General features: G+C 47.8%; 2 protein-coding genes across 5 annotated transcripts in view; both read left to right on the top strand.

Moving 5' to 3' along the window:
* Positions 1–20354, top strand: part of DEFB108B (defensin beta 108B) — an 875574-nt gene that overhangs the window by 38108 nt on the left and 817112 nt on the right. The window lies entirely within an intron of this gene.
* The window catches only part of LOC135964596 (SH3 domain and tetratricopeptide repeat-containing protein 1-like), a 49382-nt gene that overhangs the window by 22850 nt on the left and 6178 nt on the right, over positions 1–20354 (top strand). For 3 of the 4 annotated variants that reach the window (XM_065518745.2, XM_073999952.1, XM_073999953.1), the window contains exons 2-3: positions 16036–16216; positions 17392–17542. In XM_065518745.2, coding sequence (XP_065374817.1) covers positions 16083–16216; positions 17392–17542 — 285 coding nt within the window. In that variant the 5' untranslated portion in view covers positions 16036–16082. Of the gene's footprint in view, positions 1–3284; positions 3416–16035; positions 16217–17391; positions 17543–20354 lie in introns of those variants that run through there. The other variant, XM_065518746.2, reaches the window with a different exon arrangement.

The following is a 20354-nucleotide window of genomic DNA, read 5'->3' on the forward strand; positions in this document are numbered from 1 at the left end:
TTTTCTTCATGGAACAATGATTTGACAGTTGGTTGTCCAGAACCAGAGTAAGTCTAGTTTGATTGGCGGGAAATGATTTTGGGTATGAAGTGCTCTTTAGGCATTTATTGAACTCTTGTTTGTACCACCGCTGTGCTGGACAGTTTATAAATATTCTTTAAACAAGGCCTATGGAGTCAGGCTGCCTGGGTTTTGCTAACTAGCTGTGGCATTTGGGACAAGTTTTTAAGCTTATATAAACCTGACTTTCATCTATGAAATGGGATGACAAGGGGTCATTATCATCTCACAGGATTGTGCAAATGTGTGTGTAAAGTGCTTAGTTTGGTGCCTAACACATAGTAACTACTCAGTAAAGTTATTATTACACCATCATCATCATATTCAAATGTAAATATTAAGAGCTAATAAATTTGTAAAAGGTAGTATACCCTTACCCCTTGAACCAATGACTACTTTAGTTTTAAGTGGTTGGGTTAATTTATCACTGAAATATTGGCCTCTTGAATACCTTGAATTTCAATTGAACGTAGCCAGAGGATTTCATAATTGGACCGTTGCCTCTGGAAGTTGGAGCTTTCTTTGTTTGGTTTCACTTCGTACACTAAGCATGTGGCTGTGGGCACCTTTCTGGTGACTTCTGGTACTGGGGAATCAAAGCTTCATTCGCTTCTTTGGAGGAGATGATCTTATGCTATATGAAGCACTCAGACTTCATTAACTGTGTACCATCCAGACAAGACCAGGTGCTTCCCATGGCAGCCTGTCCTTTTCTTAGCTCTCTCATCAATCTAGCTTGTTCCTTCTATTCCTCTTTATACTAGAACTTCTCTTTGAACAAGGAATGTTGTTTGTCACTGCTAGGTCCCCAGCAATTAGTAATGCCCAGCACATACTAGGTGCCTCCTGAATGTTAATAGGTGATAATCTAGCAGAACACAAGATAAATCCGCAGGTTGAGATTTAAGCTGTGTGGTATGAACGCTGCATTGGGAAACTTATTAAATCAATTTTGTTAATACAAGTTTAACATGTCTTAGTATCTGACTTAGTTCAGGAATCATTTACTGAGTGTCTTCTAGGCCAGACATTGGGGACAGAAAGATAATAATATATGATCCCTGCCTCATGTACAGGAAGTCTAGTGCGATGGACAGACACGTGCCAATGGCTGCCATGGAATATGGTGAGTATTAAGATAAAGGGGCACCTTGTGAGCCCTTGGAGCACAGAGCAGGGCTTGTGTTCTGGGAACATGGGCTCCATGTGAAAACACAATTTAAATTAATTTTATTTTTTCTTTTTTTTTTTGAGACAGAGTCTTGCTCTGTGGTCCAGGCTGGAATACAGTGGTGTGATCTCGACTCACTGCAAAGTGCTCCCCCCAGGTTCAAGAGATTCTCGTGCCTCAGCCTCCCAAGTAGCTGGGATAACAGGTGTGTGCCACCACGCCTGGCTAATTTTTACATTTTTAGTAGAGATGGAGTTTCACCATGCTGGCTGGGCTGGTCTTGAACTTCTGACATCAGGTGATCCTCCCGCCTCGGCCTTCCAAAGTTCTGGGATTATAGGCATGTATGTGTTCATCCTTTTAAATATCTGTGGGTAGCACTTAACTTTAAATGGGTACTAATTAAACTATTGAATGACTTTAGTGTGGATTGAATGACTTTGCTCGGGCCTCGTTTTTAATTTCCTTCATTAGAGTAAAAAAAAAAATGCAGGTTGACTATCCCTCATCCAAACTGCTTGGAACCAGAAGTGTCTCAGATTTCTTTACATTTTTGGATTTTTGAATATTTGTATTATACTTGCTGGTTGAGCATCCTGAATTCAAAAATCCAGAATCTGAGCTGCTCCAATGAACATTTCGTTGAGCGTCACGTCGGCACTGAAAAAGTTGTGGATTTCAGAGTTTCTGGTTAGGGAGACTCATCCTATGTGGGTGCTGGGTTGTCGCAGGAGTTCTGGACCAGAGGTTAGGTGACTAGACTTTGGTTTTCACTTTGTTACTAAACAGGCTGTTTTCTTCCGTAAGCTCAGCTTTAGAACCCCCGGTTGTCAAAGAAGGAGATGGGCCATCTGATGTTTAAGGCCTCTGTTAGCTCTGACTTGGAGACACCTGGCTTCAGTTCATCTTCCTTAGGAGTGGACAAAGAATATGGGAATGTTGAAATTGTTAGTCAACATGTACAGGGTCATTGCAGGCTGGTTTTGGGTAAAGGTCATCTTTAGTGAGCCCATGGAGAAGCACTGGTTTAGCTGTCAGCTGAGAGGGGTAAGCGGTCCTATTAATTTTCCTCTGTGGTAGTGAAAGCATTGTTAAGGGTCACAGCGTTAGTGGAGCTGGCTGGAAAGAGGAGGGGAACTCACTGTTACAGGTTATATTGAATGTATTTTCAGTCACTAAATGCTTTTTATGATACGTTTTTCAGGATTTCAGTGTTGTATGATTTCCCTGTGTCAAGCACAGGAAACTTAACATCAGCAAAAAAGAATGCTCTTTCTTTCTTTTTTTCTTTGAGATGGAGTTTTGCTCTTGTGGCCCAGGCTGGAGTGCAGTGGTGTGATCTCAGCTCACTGCAACCTCAGCCTCCTCAGTTCAAGTGATTTTCCTGCCTCAGCCTCCCGAGTAGCTGGGATTACAGGTGCCCGCCAGCATGCCCGGCTAATTTTTGTATTTTTAGTACAGACGGGGCTTCGCCATATTGGCCAGGGTGTTCTTGAACTTCTGACCTCAGGTGATCCTCCTGCCTCGGCTTCCCAAATTGCTGGGATTACAGGCATAAGCCGCCATGCCTGGCCTTGAATGTTCTTTCTATGGGAATCTACAAAAGCCAGCTTTTGAGCCTAGTGGCAGAAAATCTCTTCTTCGTTGTTTAGCTGTGCTGGGAGCTTGGAGGGCTTCAAGCCCAGCTGAAAAATCTGTAGTATTTTCTGTCAGTTGGCTGTCTTGAAGAACTTAGTGAGCACTGGGCTGGAGCGATACTGTCAGAGTTCATGAGCTGTTTGAGGCTCTCGAAGCCTAGATACTGGGGTTGCCCAAATACATCGGCTGGACTCACTATTTCTCTGGGGAGTCGGGGGGTGGAAAATGCTGTGGTCTTAACTCTTCTCTTAATTTGACAGTGCTGTTGTTAATGGTAAGAATGATGTCATGCGTTTGTATTTTGCTTCGTAACTCACAGAGAATTTAAAAATCCATTATCTGATTTTATTCCCTCAGCAGTTCAGTGAAAAAGGCAGAGCAGTTTTCATATCTTCTGTTTTCCCGTGATTCTCTTGTGGCTCGCAGAAGCTAAGAGCCTTCACCAAGGTCATAGGGTGAATGAGTCTCAGAGCTGGGAGTAGAGGCTCAGGCTTCTAGTGACCCTGTTTCTTCCTGGATAGCTCGCTCTGGTGGCGCTCTGCTCAGGTAACTGCGCATGCTCGGTTTGGTGTTTTGTAAATTCCTGCCCCATCTTGGGAGAGGTTCTTGGGAGGCTTCTATTCATTTTGGAGCATTTCGGTATCTTGTCCTCTCTCCCTCCTCCCAGATGCATGGGCATTTCTGCAGGTCCTCAGGCTGGCCTTTGTGTGTGGGGGCGTCTCCTGCCTCCACGTTGCTTGCATGCCCCCTTCTGAAGGTGCTCTTCCCCGCATGAAGCCCCCTCGTGCCTGCCTCCACACTGCAGGCTGTTCGGTAAATGTTACTGACTCAGCATCGTTGTTTTCTAGAAATGGGACGGGGTATGGATGCCAAGTTCTTTTGTGTGTGAAGGCTTCGATTGTATCATCTTGCCTTCCCCATGTGTGCTCCTTGAGGGTGTCGCTGTGCTGTGGTCATCTGTGTTCCCTCAGGTGCCTCCCTTGGAGTCCGGGCCGTAGCAGACATGCAGTTAGTGCTCATGGCCTAAGTGAGCGGAAGGCCAACAGAGCCATTAAATCTGGAAAATGACAAGTGAGGGAAAGGAATTTTTATTGAAGGCATGTGAAAAAGAAATCTTTTTACAAAAGTTGACCTGTTTCTCAACTGGAGCTGAATTTCAGCTCAGAAAAGCAGCTGTGTGCCCAGAGGGCTTTGGGATTTCAGTTCGTGATAGATGAATTTAATTTGTTGTTGTATGAATGTATTATACTTTTGTGGTTTTATTAGACCTTTCTCCCAAATGGAATCGATTTTTCTATAAAAGTCACACTTCCTTTTTGAGAAGTGTAACACTAATTGTATGGGATGGTCTCCCAAAAGATTACCTGCCAGGAAACAAACACACTGCCTCACATTCACAGCCCCTGGTTTCTGCCTGTGCAGCTGCAGGGCAGAGAGGCACGCTCGAGCTGAAATCAGGACGCATGTCTGCATCTTCTCTTTCTTGACTGCTGTTTGGTCTCTGAGCTGGCCTGCCTGCAACGTCTAGGAGCTTGGTGGGTGTAGACACGTTACGGTATGGAGGAGGGATATGGTGTTGCCACAGCCAGGAGACTCGCTGAAGTCTCTGTTCTCCTCCTGCTCACTGCTCTGACTTTGTACAAGTCACATTTGTAGGGCTGTGCACAGTGGCTTACACCTGTAATCCCAGCACTTTGGGAGGCGAACCTGGGAGGATCTCTTGAGCCCAGAGTTTGGAACCAGTCTGGGCAGCATGGTGAAAACCCATCCCTACAAAAAATAAAAATTAAAATATAGTCAAGTGTGGTGGCTCATGCCTGTAATCCCAGCTACTGTGGAGAGGCTGAGGTGCGAGAATCACTTGAGCCCAGGAAGTGGAGGCTGCAGTGAACCATCATCACTCCACTGCACTCCAGCCTGGTCAGAGCAAGACCCTGTCTCGAAAAAAACAGAAACAAACAAACAGAAACCCATTTGTAATAGTGGCAGTAGTTAACTTTTGAAAGTTTGGAGAAAAGTTCCTAAATAACCTGTGACCATGGACAACTTACTTAGCCTTTCTGTGCCTCAGTTTCCTCATCTAGGAAAAATGAGAGAATATGGTACTGATCTTACAGGATTTCAATGAGAACTAAACGAGATCAAACTCAGAGCCTGGAACCTCGTGAGTGCTCACTCAATGTTATTATTTCAACATTTTAGAGGAAAAAGAATGCTAATGGGTCATTATGGCTAAACATAGTCTATCACTGGCGTTACTCATGGTATTGGAAGGAACTTGAATTCCATATAGATAGTGTGATGGAGAAAGTATTTTGGGCATTGGCAGCATTTATTCAAAGAACAAAGGACGTGTCTGTCCTGTGTGGAGAGCCGTTTCCGCTTGTTTCTTTAAATGCTATGGGAAAAGCAGTTGGCCCTCTGCTCTCTGCCGGACAGCTTCAGTCTCCACGTATTGATTTGGCCAATTGTCGCTTGCTGTCATCATGGCAGCAGCAGTTGAAGGGACAGCTTGTCTTGATTTGCATTTTTGGGTGTTTGTGCTATTTATAGACAATTAAGACATGGAAGCCTGTTTATGGCAAGCTGGCAAATTCAGCAAAACGTGGAAAAACCTGTTAGCACAGTTTGCACGTGTGCGGGCACAGAGCAGCCAAATAAATACACACGTTTTCCTGTATTTTAAAACTGTTTGGGGAAAAAAAAAAAGAGACATTAAACCATTGCCCAGATGGCTTATAGAGCTAGAGCTTTTTCCTTGAAGTACATGAGTATGGCTGTCAGACATCTGAAACCCGAAGCCATCCGAAAACATCATTTTGATGCTACCTCCTACCCGCCCTTTTTTTCCATTTGTAAGGGACAAGGATCCAGGAAGGAAAGTATCAGCTTACAAAGGTTTTTGTTACAAAATCTTTCATGTTCTTTCTTTTGGTATCTTATTCTCTGTTTACATTTTATTTTTATTTTTACTTTTTTTGAGACAGCGTCTTGCTCTGTCGCCCAGGCTGGAGTGCAGTGGCAAGATCTCGGCTCATTCCAACGTCTGCCTCCCAGGTTCAAGTGATTCTTGTGCCTCAGCTTCCTGAGTAACTGGGATTACAGGCATGTGCCACCATGTCCAGCTAATTTTTATGTTTTTAGTAGAGACAGGGTTTCGCCGTGTTGGTCAGGCTGATCTTGAACTCCTGAACTCAGGTGATCCACCTGCCTCAGTCTCCCAAAGAGCTGAGATTACAGGTGTGAGCCACCGCGCCCGGGTGCTGTTTCCATTTTGTAACGCTAGCGTCACCCCAGTGTAGGGTGGTTGGGGTATTGTTCTTTCCTGTTTCCTGGTGTATTTTCCTCTTCAGCATTGATCACTCTTTTTGGTTGTCTGTCTCTGCCTACAAAACTAGATGTTCCCTGTTATATCACCAGTGCCTGACACGTAGTCAGTCAATATTTGTTGAATGAATGAATGAATGAATGAATGGGCTGAAAGAACCTTCTTCTTCTTTCTTCTGTCACTTCACACCAAATGCTTTTGGAAAATGCTATGTGAATGGGGATCGTAAGCAGGAGAGGTTACACACGTTGCTGTGGGATAGCCCATCATCCTCAGATACTTGTCTGGAAGGAGGTGGAGTCCTTGAGTAGAAATGATACAAGATAACTTCTTCAGGAAATCAGCCAAGTGTCACAGCTTTTCACATAGGCGTGTGATGTTTGTGTATGTGTGTATGAAGAGCTGTCGTGGCCTAGAATCACGGGCCTTTAGATCCCTTGTACAGATAGAAAAGTAAAGGTCGAGGCCCAGGAGTGCTGCAGGCCACTGAGGTAGAGTCCCTGTCTGCCCTTCTCAGTGCCCGGTCACTTCTCACTGCACTCCCCTCTTTACTGCTCAAGCCACCTCCCTGACTCTGAATGTGTAACCACGAGGGAGAAAATGTACTCCAGGCTCACAGTTTGTGGAGAAAAAGCCCAGCAGCTGAAAATCATGTTCACAAAGTTTGTACCTAGAGAAAGTGGTCATTTCTATCATGTCTTTACATTTCCCTGTTTCTCATACATTTTATGAACAAGACAGTAGAAGGAGATTTCGGAACAGCAACTTTAGAACAAGGGAGAGAAGATCAAACCTAGAGCATTCCAGTTTCTGTTTTCTTCTCAGTTTAGGGCTGAGGCACTTTAGCTTCCTGTCTAAGGGACCACTTAAATCTGATTAGAAGCCATTGTGGGCTGGTAATTATCCGTAATTTTAGGAAGACAGATGCAGCACCAACTCTGTTCTCTAATACCAGGCTTATTAATTTTATATTTGCATGGCAGGAGAAGCAGATGGCAAGGTGGGATAAGCGTTCAGATGCTTGGTCATTGATAGCTTTTTACTTCCAGGTATCACATGGGGATTTGGGACCCAGGAGGCCCGCTGAGAACTGACGATTATCTGTCCCCTAACCAGCTGGGTTCTTTTTCATCCTGAGCTCAGAAAGATTGCTCCTACTGCAGCCAGGGAAGACAGGTTGTTGACTGGTTAGAAATCATGGCAGGTTATTTTCTCCACCCGCGGTTCGCAGTTGGAAAGCAGAGCTATCAAAATTTGTCTTCTCTATTGTATTTCAAATCTGGGTGTTTAAAAAATTGTGTAAGCAAATTAAGCATTTCTTTAATGGTAGTTATGTGTGTTCTTGATGCGAATGAGAGGTGCATTCCCTGGTGAAATCCCTGGGACTTTATAGGAGGATGTGAGCCTTAGAACAGAAGTTGGTTTTCTAGATGATCATGTAGACATGATGCTGAGCACCAGACAAAGATGTTGATTGAAGTGATTTAAAAAAAATTTTCTGAGTTCAGATTTTACACCAATATTTAGAAAATCAGCAAAAGAACTTGGAGGAATGTTCTCAGGCATCCAGTTCAGCCCCCTGTGCACATTGTCATAAAATCCGAGTGTGTGTACAGGGAGGTGCATTTCTTTCTGTTCTCATCACAGATCCTTCCCTGGCTCTGCACCTGCCTGTCATGCGCGTCCGTGTGAAGAGACCACCAAACAGGCTTTGTGTGAGCAATAAAGCTTTTTAATCAGCTGAGTGCAGGCGGACTGAGTCCGAAAAAGAGAGTCAGCGAAGGGAGATAAGGGTGGGGCCGTTTTATAGGATTTGGGTAGGTAAAGGAAAATCACATTCAAAGGGGGGTTGTTCTCAGGTGGGCAAGAGTGGGGGTCACAAGGTGCTCAGTGTGGGAGCTTTTTGAGCCAGGATGAGCCAGGAAAGGAATTTCACAAGATAATATCATCGCTTAAGGCAAGGACTGGCCATTTTCACTTCTTTTGTGGTAGAATGTCCTCAGTTAAGGTGGGAGAGGGCATTTGCACTTGTTTTGTGGTAGAATGTCATCAGTTAAGGTGGGACAGGGCATTTGCACTTCTTTTGTGATTCTTCAGTTACTTCAGGCCATCTGGGCATATACGTGCAAGTCACAGGGGATGCGATGGCTTGGCTTGGGCTCAGAAGCCTGACATTGCCCTCTTCCCTACCTTCCCTAGCTTTTCCCTCCTGTGCGGTTTTCTCACAAAGTGAATGGCCTCAGCCACAGCTTCTCTGCAGCTGCATCAGACTGTGGCGACAGGAGTGGTGGCTGCTGCAGGGCCTGCTGTCCCCACGGAGCCCATTCTTGCTTGCCTCTGCAACCTGGTCACCATTTTGCCCCGAAAGTATGTAATTCTACAGAACGAGAGCCCACATGCTGGGGATGGAGGCGTCTTTATCACGGTGCTCTGCATATTTTAATCTTGGGTGGAAAGTATGGAAAAGTATGTGATACCTGTGGTTGGATGTCAGAAGGACGTTGTGAACTTGATGTGGACTGAGGATGTTAAGGTGCCACAGGCACCCCGGCTTCATTAAATGAGACTTCCCCATCTCCCTGCCAGGCACGCGCAGGTGTATGGCCACATCTTATGTGTTATTCTTATCTAGAGTGTGCCTTGTCGTCATGCTTAAAGTTACATGACGATATTCTGCCTCATAGAGTAGGTCCCAAACCGCATTCAGCACAGAAATGTACTCTTGCTATTATACATAGAAAATGCTTTCATATACCAAGTGGGAGAGCAGTCCTAAAATCTGGGCTGGAATCGCAGAAGGAAGGCATTGGAAAGCAACAGATTCCCTAGTCCAAAGCTGGTTTTTGATGAACCTAGAAACAGGACCAAGAGAAGTGAATTTGCCTAAGGCCCTGACAGTGTCTCACGGTAGCATCTGAACCTAGCAGTTTCTTGACCTATTTCTTTAAATGATTAGTCATGCTTCCTCTGATTCCTATAAACATATTCCTCATTCATTCTTTTGTTTCAGTGAATTATTGCAGTGCTACCACGTAACAGTATTTGAGTCAAAATGTGGCAGTGTTGATCCCTTTCCAAGGTTTTTATTTGCAGTTTGTCAAAGTTGTGCTAACAGTTTCTTGTTGGTTGCAAGGTGTCCTTTCAGAAGCCAATTATGTGGTATATTTACGTTGATTGTTGGAGGTAGTTTGGTTAGAACCTACTTCGAGTGGCTGGCGTGGGCCTGGGGGACAGTGACAGCTGCCTGCTTCATGGGCAGAGATGAAGTAATTGCTTCCTGGGAAGTACCATCCTCCTGGCCACACTCTCCAGCCCATTTCGTTTGTGTTGGTTTCCTTGGCATCTGCTTGTTTCTGGCTTCATGTGAGTCTCATTTATTTTAGCGTATGACTTCAGGCTGTGGGGAAGAATGGCCATTTTAGCACAGAGATGCACACAAAGGAACAACTGGCTAAATGTGAGTGAAGGCATTCTTAGGGGGGGTTTCATTTCTTGTATTCTGTAACAGGCAGTCTGGGAAGCATTCTGGACATGTGGCCTGCGCTGTCACAGTTCCTCCTTGCAGAATCGCAGATGTTTGGAGATTGTAGTGATAACTGTTATCATTGAGAATGTCATTCTCGCAGGCTCTAATAAGTCAGGATTTATACAGTGTTAATTTGTTAAAGACAACTGTATTTCTAGCCAAATCCACGTTACACGTTTCTCCTGGCATTGTTGCTGGGGGTATTCCCGTGGCTTAGTCTCAGGGAAGCACACGCCTTTGAATACTGCAGAAGCTGTGAGTACCCAAAGCGCACCGGAGTACTTTTACCATACGGGGTGTTAGTCAGTGATACACGTCTCAGTCAGACTTGATGGATTCTTGACCCCTTCCTTTTTTAATTTTTTAATTTTTATTTTTTATTTTTGTTTTTTAAGAGCACAACCCCTCAGGTGGCCACCATGAATCTCTGGTGTTTTCAGTTGGCTGCAGCCTATTTGCCATCTCTGGTTCAAACATATTTGAAGCCTGATGATGTTTCCCTCTGTTGTTCTTCTGCTGTGTGACCTCCGCGCCTGCAGGGTTCAAGACTGTCAGAGCTGGGGGCCACCTTCACAACTACCAGGGTTTCTTTTATATAAGGGGAGCTTCTTAGAATGTGCTTTAGTAGGGTAAAGAAGCTTTTGAGGTTTGCTTTCTCTGGAAAGATAATTTGTGGTCCTGCCGTTGCTTTCAACAAAAATATAATTTGCATACCAGTGCATGTTGTATTACTGAGCACTGGCTGACAAATGGTTCTTAACTCGTCATTCACTCAGCCACTGTTTCTTGAATGGCATATGTGTGCCAGCTGTAGTAGGAACTCGCTAGGCTCTAGGACTAACCCTTATGAAACGGGGGTCCTGGGGGAAGCAAATGCATATAAGTATAAACGTTTGAGGGGATATCAGAGGGGGTGCCTATAGGTGCAAAACTTCATTCATTCATTGCCCCATCTAGAGGTTTTGTGTCTTAGCAGCGTGTTCCATAGCAACACATCACTCTATCAAAATATTCATCATATTATTTTGAAATTCTCTGCTGAGGTATGTGTTTTTCCCACTAAGTTTAGAACTGGTTAAGGACAGGCTATGGGGTATGTATTATATATATCTACACACACACACACATATATTTACATATATATATATTACCATTGCAAATTTACAATGTATTTATATATATATACACACATATATATTTCTCCCTCTCTGTATATACACACACACCACACACATATATATACACACACACATATATATGAAATACACACACACACACACACACACACACTTCTTCTGTCAAGCACAGAAAGTCAAAACTAGGCAAGGGTTCTTTTCGTGTTCATGAGAAAATAGATGTGTTAGTTGAGAGCGTCCTTCAGTTGCCAGGGGAAAGACAGGATGGGTTCACAAAGGGAGAGAGTGTTTTGTTTTTGTTTTTGTTTTTGTTTTTTCTTTGTCTAACTCTTGAATTCAAAATAATCCAGACTTATAGAAATTTGCAAAAACAGTACAGAGAATTCCCATATACTCTTCCCTCAGATTCCCCAAACATTTCACCCCATTTGTACTTTCTCTTTCTCTCTCTGTGGATACAATTTTTTTTTTTTTCCTGAAATGTTTGAGAGTGGAAGGTAGAATGCAGGGCAGGGTGAAAGGTGTAAGGAGAGAAGTGGGTTGGGAGGCTTTTTTTTTTTTAACCTTCTGAGATGGAGTTTCGCTCTTGTCACCCAGGCTGGAGTGCAATGGCACCATCTTGGTTCACTGTAACCTCTGCCTTCTGAGTTCAAGTGGTTCTCCTGCTTCAGCCTCCCGAATAGCAGGGATTACAGGCGCCCACGACCATGCTTGGCTAATTTTTTGTATTTTTAGTAGAGGGGTTTCACCATGTTGGCCAGGCTGGTCTTGAACTCCTGACCTCTGATGATCCACCTGCCTTGGCCTACCAAAGTACTGGGATTACAAGCATGAGCCACTGTGCCTGGCGATTGGGAGGCTTTTGCAGTAACCCAGAGCGCTATGATGAGGGCTGGACCTGGTTGGAAATGATGAGAAAGGTGAGAGGTGGTGAGGTCTGGCATATAGTTTGAAAGGAGAGTTTAAATGGGTTAGATGACAAGAGAGAGACGTGGCTCTGAAGGCATAGTAGCCCTTGCCCTGCTGGGCCAGACGAGACAGGCAGCCTAGGGCTACTACAGCACCCTGCGGGCAGCTCAGGACCTGGGCCAGCGGAGGAACCAGGCAGTGGTGCTGGCCAACTTCGGGACCCTGTGCCTGCACGCGGGTGCCAGCAGCATGGCCCAGCACTACCTCCTGGAGGCCGTGCAGCTGTTATCGAGGCTGCCCTGCAGGGAGTGTGGCCGGGACTTCACCACGTGCTCCTGCAGCTGGGCCACCTCTGCACCCACCAGGGTCCGGCCCAGCAGGGCAAGGGCTATTATGAGTGGGCCCTTCTGGTCACTGTGGGGATGGGCCATGTGGAGAGTGAGTGCCCCGGTTCCTCCTGTGCGCCTCCCAGGGCCACTCGGGTCAGGGCACACCTGGGGTTTGTGATTCAGAAACAAGGGGTGGTTTTTCCACCATTGAAAGTGCTGAGTCATGGCCAGCAGCAGATGTTGGCAAGCGCCCTGGAGACAGGCGGTTCCCACACAGGGCCAGGCCCTCTGCCCTACTGGGGCAGCCAGCTCTTCCCAGTTTGCCCAGGGACCATGCTGCCTTGAGCACAGAAAGTCCTGCGTGCTGGGAATCCCTAGCCATAACCCTGGGATCAAGGCAGGCTCTGCTGAGTTGGGACTTGGGGCCCCTCCATGAGCCAGGCCCTGAACGCCGGTTCTTGTGCCCGTGTTATCTGCTTGGTATGTTGGCAGCCTGCGCACCTGTCATCCCACTTCACAGAGGACACGGGGCGGGTGATTGCCCAAAGCCGCAGAGCAATTCATGCAAAAGCAGCTCTTGTGCAGTGTGTGTCAGGCCCCACCCACAAATGGGGCTTGTGGGGTCCTTGGGTGGCAGGGACTAAGCGTGGGAATGTGAGCTTTAGGCCAGAGAAGCCACAAAAGGGTGAGTGGCATGATGGTGGGGCAGCACTTGGCCCCGGGTTAGGGAAGCCTCTTTAGTCTGGGACCAGAGGGTTGAGAGGATTTAGTCAAGTAATAGGTGGTGGGGGAGGGGCTGGTGGTGTAGCCTGTGTAAAGGACCAGGGATAAGCCAGTGGGGGTGAGTGGTGGTGAGTGAGTGGGGGTGAGTGAGCGGAGGTGTGATGGGGGTGAATGAGAGGGAGTGTGAGTGGGGATGAGTGGGGTGTGAGCAGGGGTGAGCGAGTGGGGGTGAGTGAGCGGGGATGAAGAGGGTGTGAGCGGGGGTGAGTGAGTGGGGGTGATTGAGTGGGGGTGAGTGAGTGGGGTGAGTGGGGGTGAGTGAACGGGAGTGTGAGCGGGGATGAGTGAGTGGTGGTGAGTGAGCGGAGGTGTGATGGGGGTGAGTGAGCAGGAGTGTGAGCGGGGATGAGTGGGGTGTGGTGGTGAGTGAGCGGGAGTGTGAGTGGAGATGAGTGAGTGGAGATGAGTGAGTGGGGGTGAGTGAGCGGAGGTGTGATTGGGGTGAGTGAGCGGAAGTGTGAGCAGGGATAAGTGGGGTGTGAGCAGGGGTGAGTGAGCAGAGCTTATGCAGGGAGGTGCAGAGTTAGGAGTGGGTGAGTTGGGTGCTGGATGGTGAGAAGCTCTTCTGGAGAGCTAAGCAGGGCCTGGGGCCTCAGGCTGTGGCTTGGCCTTTTCCCCAAGAGCACTGGGGAGCCATGGAGTGCTATCGAACAGTCACTGCAGACTGAGCAGTGAACGGACAGTCAGTGGGCAGGGCTGTCCGAAATCTAGGCCGCAGAGGATAGATGAGGAAGTTGAGTCCAGGGAAATGGCCGAGACAAGGGATCCTGTTGTGGGTCCCCTCTGCCTTGCAGCGCTTTGTCATGGCATAGTGAGACCACTTAGAGGTGCCTCCTGTGGCCTGGACCAGAGCCCCAGGGGCTGTGGCCAAATCTGCCCATTTCCCATCACAGGCCTGGCACCCACTCCTGGCCCTAGGAGGGATGAGAGTTTGGGAAGGACCGTGTGAAGGGGCCCCGGTCCCACACATCTGCCCAAGGAGGGGTGGGGGGTTCAGACCCAGGCTTCTTCCCCAGGGGCATTCTGTGACTGGAAGGAGACCCTCCAGGAATCCAGCGCCCCAGCCCCCACTGCAGCCTCCCGTGGCTCCTGGCACAATAGCCTGTGGCACCTCCTCCTACGAGGCGGTCCCCGGGGGTGCTGGGGGATTCAGACTTGGAAATGCAGGCCAGGGAACGGGGATCATGCTTCCCTATCTCCCCACCCTGCGCTGAATGGTCGAGGAGACCGAGGACGGGGCTGATACCCCACATGCTTACTTGGGGTCATTTTTGAGTCACTTTCGGTAGTTTGTGTCCTTCTAGGAGTTGGCTGTTGTGTCTAGATGGTCTGATTTGTTGGTCTACAATTGTTCGTAGTGTTTTCATGGAATCCTTTTATTTCTGTCAGGTCAGCAATAATGTTTCCTCTTTCATTTCTGATTCTAGAAACTTGGGTTTTTAATTTCTTATTTATTTCTTTTTATTAGAGATGGGGTCTCATCATGTTCCCCCATGCTGGTCTTGAATGCTGGCCTCAGCGATCCTTCCACCTCAGCCTCACAAAGCGCTGGGATGACAGGCGTGAGCCATGGGGCTCAGTCTCTGATTTTAGTCATTTGTGTCCATCTTTCTTTTCTTGGTCAGTCTGGTGAAAGATTTGTCAATTATGTTATTATTTTCAAAAAACCCACTTTTGGTTCTGTTGATTATCTCTCTTGTTTTTCCATTCTCTGTATTTTTACTTCCCATTTCCACTCTCATGTTTATTATTTTCTTCCTTTTATTCGCTTTGGGTTTAGTTCATTCTTTTTCTAGTTTCTCAAGGTGGAAGGTTAGGTATTTGATTTGAGATTTTTCTTCTTTCTTTGAATGTAGACATTTACCGTTATAAATTTCCCTTTCAGCACTGCCTTAGCTGCATCTTGGAATTTTTGATACACTGCTATTTTTTTTTTTTTTTAAGATGGAGTTTTGCTCTATTGCCCAGGGTGGGGTGCAGTGGTGCAATCTTGGCTCGCTGCAACTTCTACCCAGGTTCAAGCCATTCTCATGCCTCAGCCTCCCGAGTAGCTGGGATTACAGACATGCACCACCCCACCCAGCTAATTTTTATATTTTATTTTTTTATAGAGACGGGATTTCACCATGTTTCCCAGGCTGATCTCAAACTCCTGGACTCAAGCGATCCTCCCGCCTCGGCCTCCCACAGTGCTGGGATGACAGGCGTGAGCCACCGCGCTGGCCCGGGCTGTGCATTTGTTTGCATTCTTCTCAAATTAGTTTTCGGTTTCCCTGATGGTCTCTTTGACTCACTGGTTGTTTAGGAGTGTGTAATTTCCACATATTTTTGAATTTCCCACATTTCCTTCACTGTTGATTTCCAGTTTTGTGCCAGTACAGCTGAAGAACACCTCTGCTTCGGTCTCAGTCCTTCTCCCTTCACTGCGGCTCATTTTGTGGCCTGGCACATGGTCTGTCATGGGGAATGTCCTCTGGGTGCTCGAGAGGACTGTGTATTCAGCTGTCGTTGGGTGGCGTGTGTAACAGATGTCCATTCGGCATACCTGGTTTCCTGTGTTAATGTCCAGAACGTTTCTGGCACTAGAAAATCAGAAACTTTCCACCATTCCCAGTGCCCTGGATTTGGGAGAGACCAGTGAGCCTGTGGCTTGGGAGCCTGGTTGCATGAGAGAAGCGTGTGTGGGAATGCCAGGGGCCGGCTTTGAACCCCATTCCCCCAATATGATGCCGTGTGTGGCGGACATGACACTTGGCTTTGCTCTCTCAGGGTTCCATCTGCGACAGGGGCTCCTTGTGCCCCTGGCCTCATCAGCTCAGGCTGAAGGCAGCCCTGGTCCTGGCCAGAGGGGCTTTGTGAAGCAGAAATAGATGGCCTGGTGCAGGCGCCGAGCCTGGTCAGGACCTCGGCCCTGGGAGTTGTAAAGAAGGCCGGCCTCTACCGTGAGCCTCTGCACCAAGGTGTGCCCATGTCACGGTGTGCTCGGCGTCTGCCCTGGCACGGGTGCATGGCCTGTCTGCGCTCAGTCTCCCCGCCTATGGGGCCCAGGTTCATGGAGGTGTGAAAGAGGCAAGCACAGCGCAGGGGCCTCCGAGCCCAGCCAGCCTCGCTTCAATGCTGGGAGACTAACGTCTTCCATTTTGTCTTCTGCCCAGGCCAGCTGCGGACTGTCCAGTGGCTGTGCTACTTCTACAGCACCGTCATGCCCAGCGAGGCCCAGTGTGTCATCTACCATGAGCGCCAGCTCTCCCTGGCTTGCAAGGTGGCCGACAAGGTGCTGGAGGGGCAGCTCCTGGAGACCATCAGTCAGCTGTACCTGTCCCTGGGCACCGAGTGGTAAGGGCTGGCTTTGCAGTGGTGGGGTGGGGGCAGGCAGGGCAGGGAGGGGGGCACAAGAAAGCTGGCCCAGGACCCCAGCAGCCCCTCTCCTTTTGATCATTTGGTTCCTTGGCATCAGATGCTTTGAGCTGGTGGGCCTGGGGTCGTCCCAGGGCTGCTGCTGGCCCATGAGTCCCAGCTTGAGCCTCCCTTGTTGGGTCAAAGGTCATCTCCACCCCAGCAGAGGCAGTACGTGCACTCTGGGCTGTTCTTCCTACTATGGTGGCTTTTGTCCTCTGACCTCTGCCTGCCCCGAATCTTCACTCCTGGCCTTCATCTGTCCCCTTAAATGTGACCACAGCAGCCACCTGTGGCTTCTCTCCCACAGAAGACAGAGCCAGTTGTGTCACCTGCTTCCCTGGGGCAGGGTTTCAAGGTCTCACGTCCCATATGTGGCCTACTCGGCTTCCCCCAAGCATCCTGACCTGGTGGGGTAACCATGGCCCTGGCCACCCCACCCACAGGGCCCAGTGACATTTCCGCAGTCACACCCCATCAAGTGTCAGACTTACTGAGAGAGCAGGGAAGGAGCCAGATTCCATGGGGACCCGGGAGACTGCCTCCAGTCTTGGTCTCAGGTTCACAGAAGGAAAATGGGCCAGTGTGCTAGAGCCATGCTTCTCAAAGTGTAGTCCCCGGACCAGTAGAGCAGCATCCATGTCACCTAGGAGCTTGTGGCAAGTGGGAGTTCTAGGGCCTGCCCCAGGCCTGTGGAGCTGGAAGCTCTGGGGGCAGGGCCAGCAAGCTATACAGACAGGCCTCCGGGTGACTGTGATGCCTGCACACCTTGAGAACCATCAACCGAGATAGCCTCTGAACACTAACGGCACCTGGTGCGTCTGGAGAAGACACAGGCCATGTCTGGGAGGCAGGGGAGATGGACTAGCACACTCCTCCTGCCACAGGGCAGCATGATGCTCGATTCCCTCAGAAGGATGTCGTTCATCTTTTCCACGCCGTGTGTGTTCACCCTGGCCCTCCCAGCAGCCTGGGAAGGGCAGAACACTGCACACACAAGAGGGCCGTTCCCAGTCCGCGCATTCCAGATTCATCTGTCACCAGACCCACGGGAGGAGGCAGACTGGTTCCAGGAGGATGAGAACCCTTGTTCTGACACCTGTTTCTGATTCCAGTGCCTGCAGATCTGCTCTGGACTACACCAAACGAAGTCTGGGGATTTTCATTGACCTCCAGAAGAAAGAGAAGGAGGCGCATGCCTGGCTGCAAGCAGGGAAGATCTATTACATCCTGCGGCAGAGCGAGCTGGTGGACCTGTACATCCAGGTGAGTGGCAAGGGATGCAGGAGGACCCCTGTGCTGTTCACTTTCTGTCCATCCACCCATCCATTCATCCTTCCATCATCTCTTTACCTGTTCATCCTTCCATCCATCCATCCATCCATCTGTCCATCCATCCATCCATCATTCATCCATCCTTTTATCATCCATCTATTCACCCGTCTATCCATCCATTCACCTGTCCATCCATCCATCCATCTGTCCATCCATCCATCCATCATTCATCCATCCTTTTATCATCCATCTATTCACCCGTCTATCCATCCATTCACCTGTCCATCCACCCATCCATTCATCCTTCCATCATCTATCTCTTTACCTGCTCATCCTTCCGTCCATCCATCCATCATCCATCCATCCATTCTTCCATCATCTTCCCATACACCTGTATGTCCTTCCATCCATCCATCTATCATCCATCCATCCATCCTTCCATCCTTCCATCCTTCCATCATTCCATCATCCCATCATCCCATCATCCATCCATTCACCTGTTCGTCTTTCCACGCAGCCATCCATCCATCCATCATCCATCCCTCCATCCATCCATCCATCCCTCCATCCATCCATCCATCTATCATCCATCCATCCTTTTATCATCCGTCCATTCACCTGTCCATCCATCCATTCACCTGTTCGTCCATCCATCCATCCTTCCATCTATCTTTCTATCATCCATCCAACTGTTCACCCTTCTATCCATCGATCCATCCATCATTCTTCAGTTCACCTCTTCATCCATCCATTCACCTGTTCGTCCATCCTTCCATCCATCCTTCCATCCATCTTTCCATTATCCAACCAACCATCTTCCATCCATCCATGATCCATCCATTCACCTGTCCATCCATCCAACCATTCATCATCCATCCTTTTATCATCCATCCATCTATTCACCTGTTCATCCATCCCTCCATCCATTCTTCCATCCTTCCATCATCCATTCACCTGTTCATTCTTCCATCCTTCCATCATCCATCCATCCTTCCATCATTCATCCACTCGCCTGCTCATCCTTCCATCCATCCATCCTTCTATCATCCATCCATTCTCCTGTTCATCCTTCATCCATCCATCATCCATCCATCCATCCATTCGTCCATCCATCATCCATCCATTCTTTTATCATCCATTCATTCAGCCACCATCCATCCACCTGTTCGTCCATTCATCCATCCATCCTTCCATCATCCATCCATTCACCTGTTCATCCTTCCATCCATCCATCATTCATCCATCCATCCATCCATTTATCCATTCATCCATATATCCGTCCATCCATCTATCATCCATCTATCCTTCCATCATCCATCCATTTATCCATTCATCCATATATCCGTCCATCCATCTATCATCCATCTATCCTTCCATCATCCATCCACTCACCTCCTGTTGATCCTTCCATCCATCCATTTATCCATTTATCCATCCATCCATCCTTCCATCATCCATCCATCTTTCCATCATCCATCCATTCATCTGTTCATTCTTCCATCCATCCATCATCCATCCATCCATCATCCAACCATCCATCCATCCATTTATCCATCCATCCATCCATCATCCATCCAGCCATCATCCATCCATCTGTCCATTCATCCATCTATCCTTTTATCATCCATCCTTGTATCATCCATCCATTTCTCATCCATCCATTCACCCGTCTATCCATCCATTCACCTGTTCATCCATCCATCCATTCATCCTTCCATCAACCATCCATTCACCTGTTCATCCTTCCATCCTTCCATACATCCATCTGTTCATCCTTCCATCCACCTGTTCATCCTTCCATCCATCTACCTGTTCATCCTTCCATCCATCCACCATTCATCCATCCACCATCCATTCATCCATTTATCCATTCATCCATATATCCATCTGTCATCCATCCATCCTTCCATCAACCATCCACTCACCTCCTGTTCATCCTTCCATCCATCCATCATTCATCCATCTATCCATTTATCCATCCATCCTTCCATCATCCATCCATACATCTGTTCACCCTTCCATCCATCCATCCATCATCCATCCATCCATTCATCATCCATCCATCCATCCATCCATCATCCATCCATCTGTCCATTCATCCATCCATCTGTCCCTTCATCCATCCATCTGTCCGTTCATCCATCCATCATTCATCCATCCATCATTCATCCATCCTTTTATCCATCCATTCACCCGTCTATCCATCCATTCACCTGTTGTTCCATCCATCTGTCCATTCATCCTTCCATCATCCATCCATTCACCTGTTTATCCTTCCATCCATCCATCATCCATCCACATATCCATTTATCCATTCATCCATCCATCCATCATCCATCCATGCTTCCATCATCCATCCATCCACCTGTTCATCCATCCATCCATCCATCATCCATTCACCCATCCATTCATCCATCCATCCATCCTTCCATCATCCATCCTTTCTCCCATCCATCCATTCACTGTTCGTCCATCCATCCGTCATTCATCTATCCACCCACCAATCTACCTATTAATCCATCCCTCCATTCATCTATCTGTCAATTTGTTTATCCATACATTCGTCTATCCACCATCTATCCATCCATATGCACATACATCGTCTACCCTCCACCCATCCATACATTATCTACCCACCCATACATACATACAGACATACACACATCATTCCACCCATCCATCCATCCATCCATCCATCCACCCATCCATCCATCCACCCATCCATCCATCCATCCATCCACCCGTCATCCACCCACCCGTCCGTCCATCCATTCATCCGTCCATCCATCCATCCATCCATCCC

This window comes from Macaca fascicularis, chromosome 8 (genome assembly GCF_037993035.2).
Source record: "Macaca fascicularis isolate 582-1 chromosome 8, T2T-MFA8v1.1".
NCBI lineage: Eukaryota > Metazoa > Chordata > Mammalia > Primates > Cercopithecidae > Macaca > Macaca fascicularis.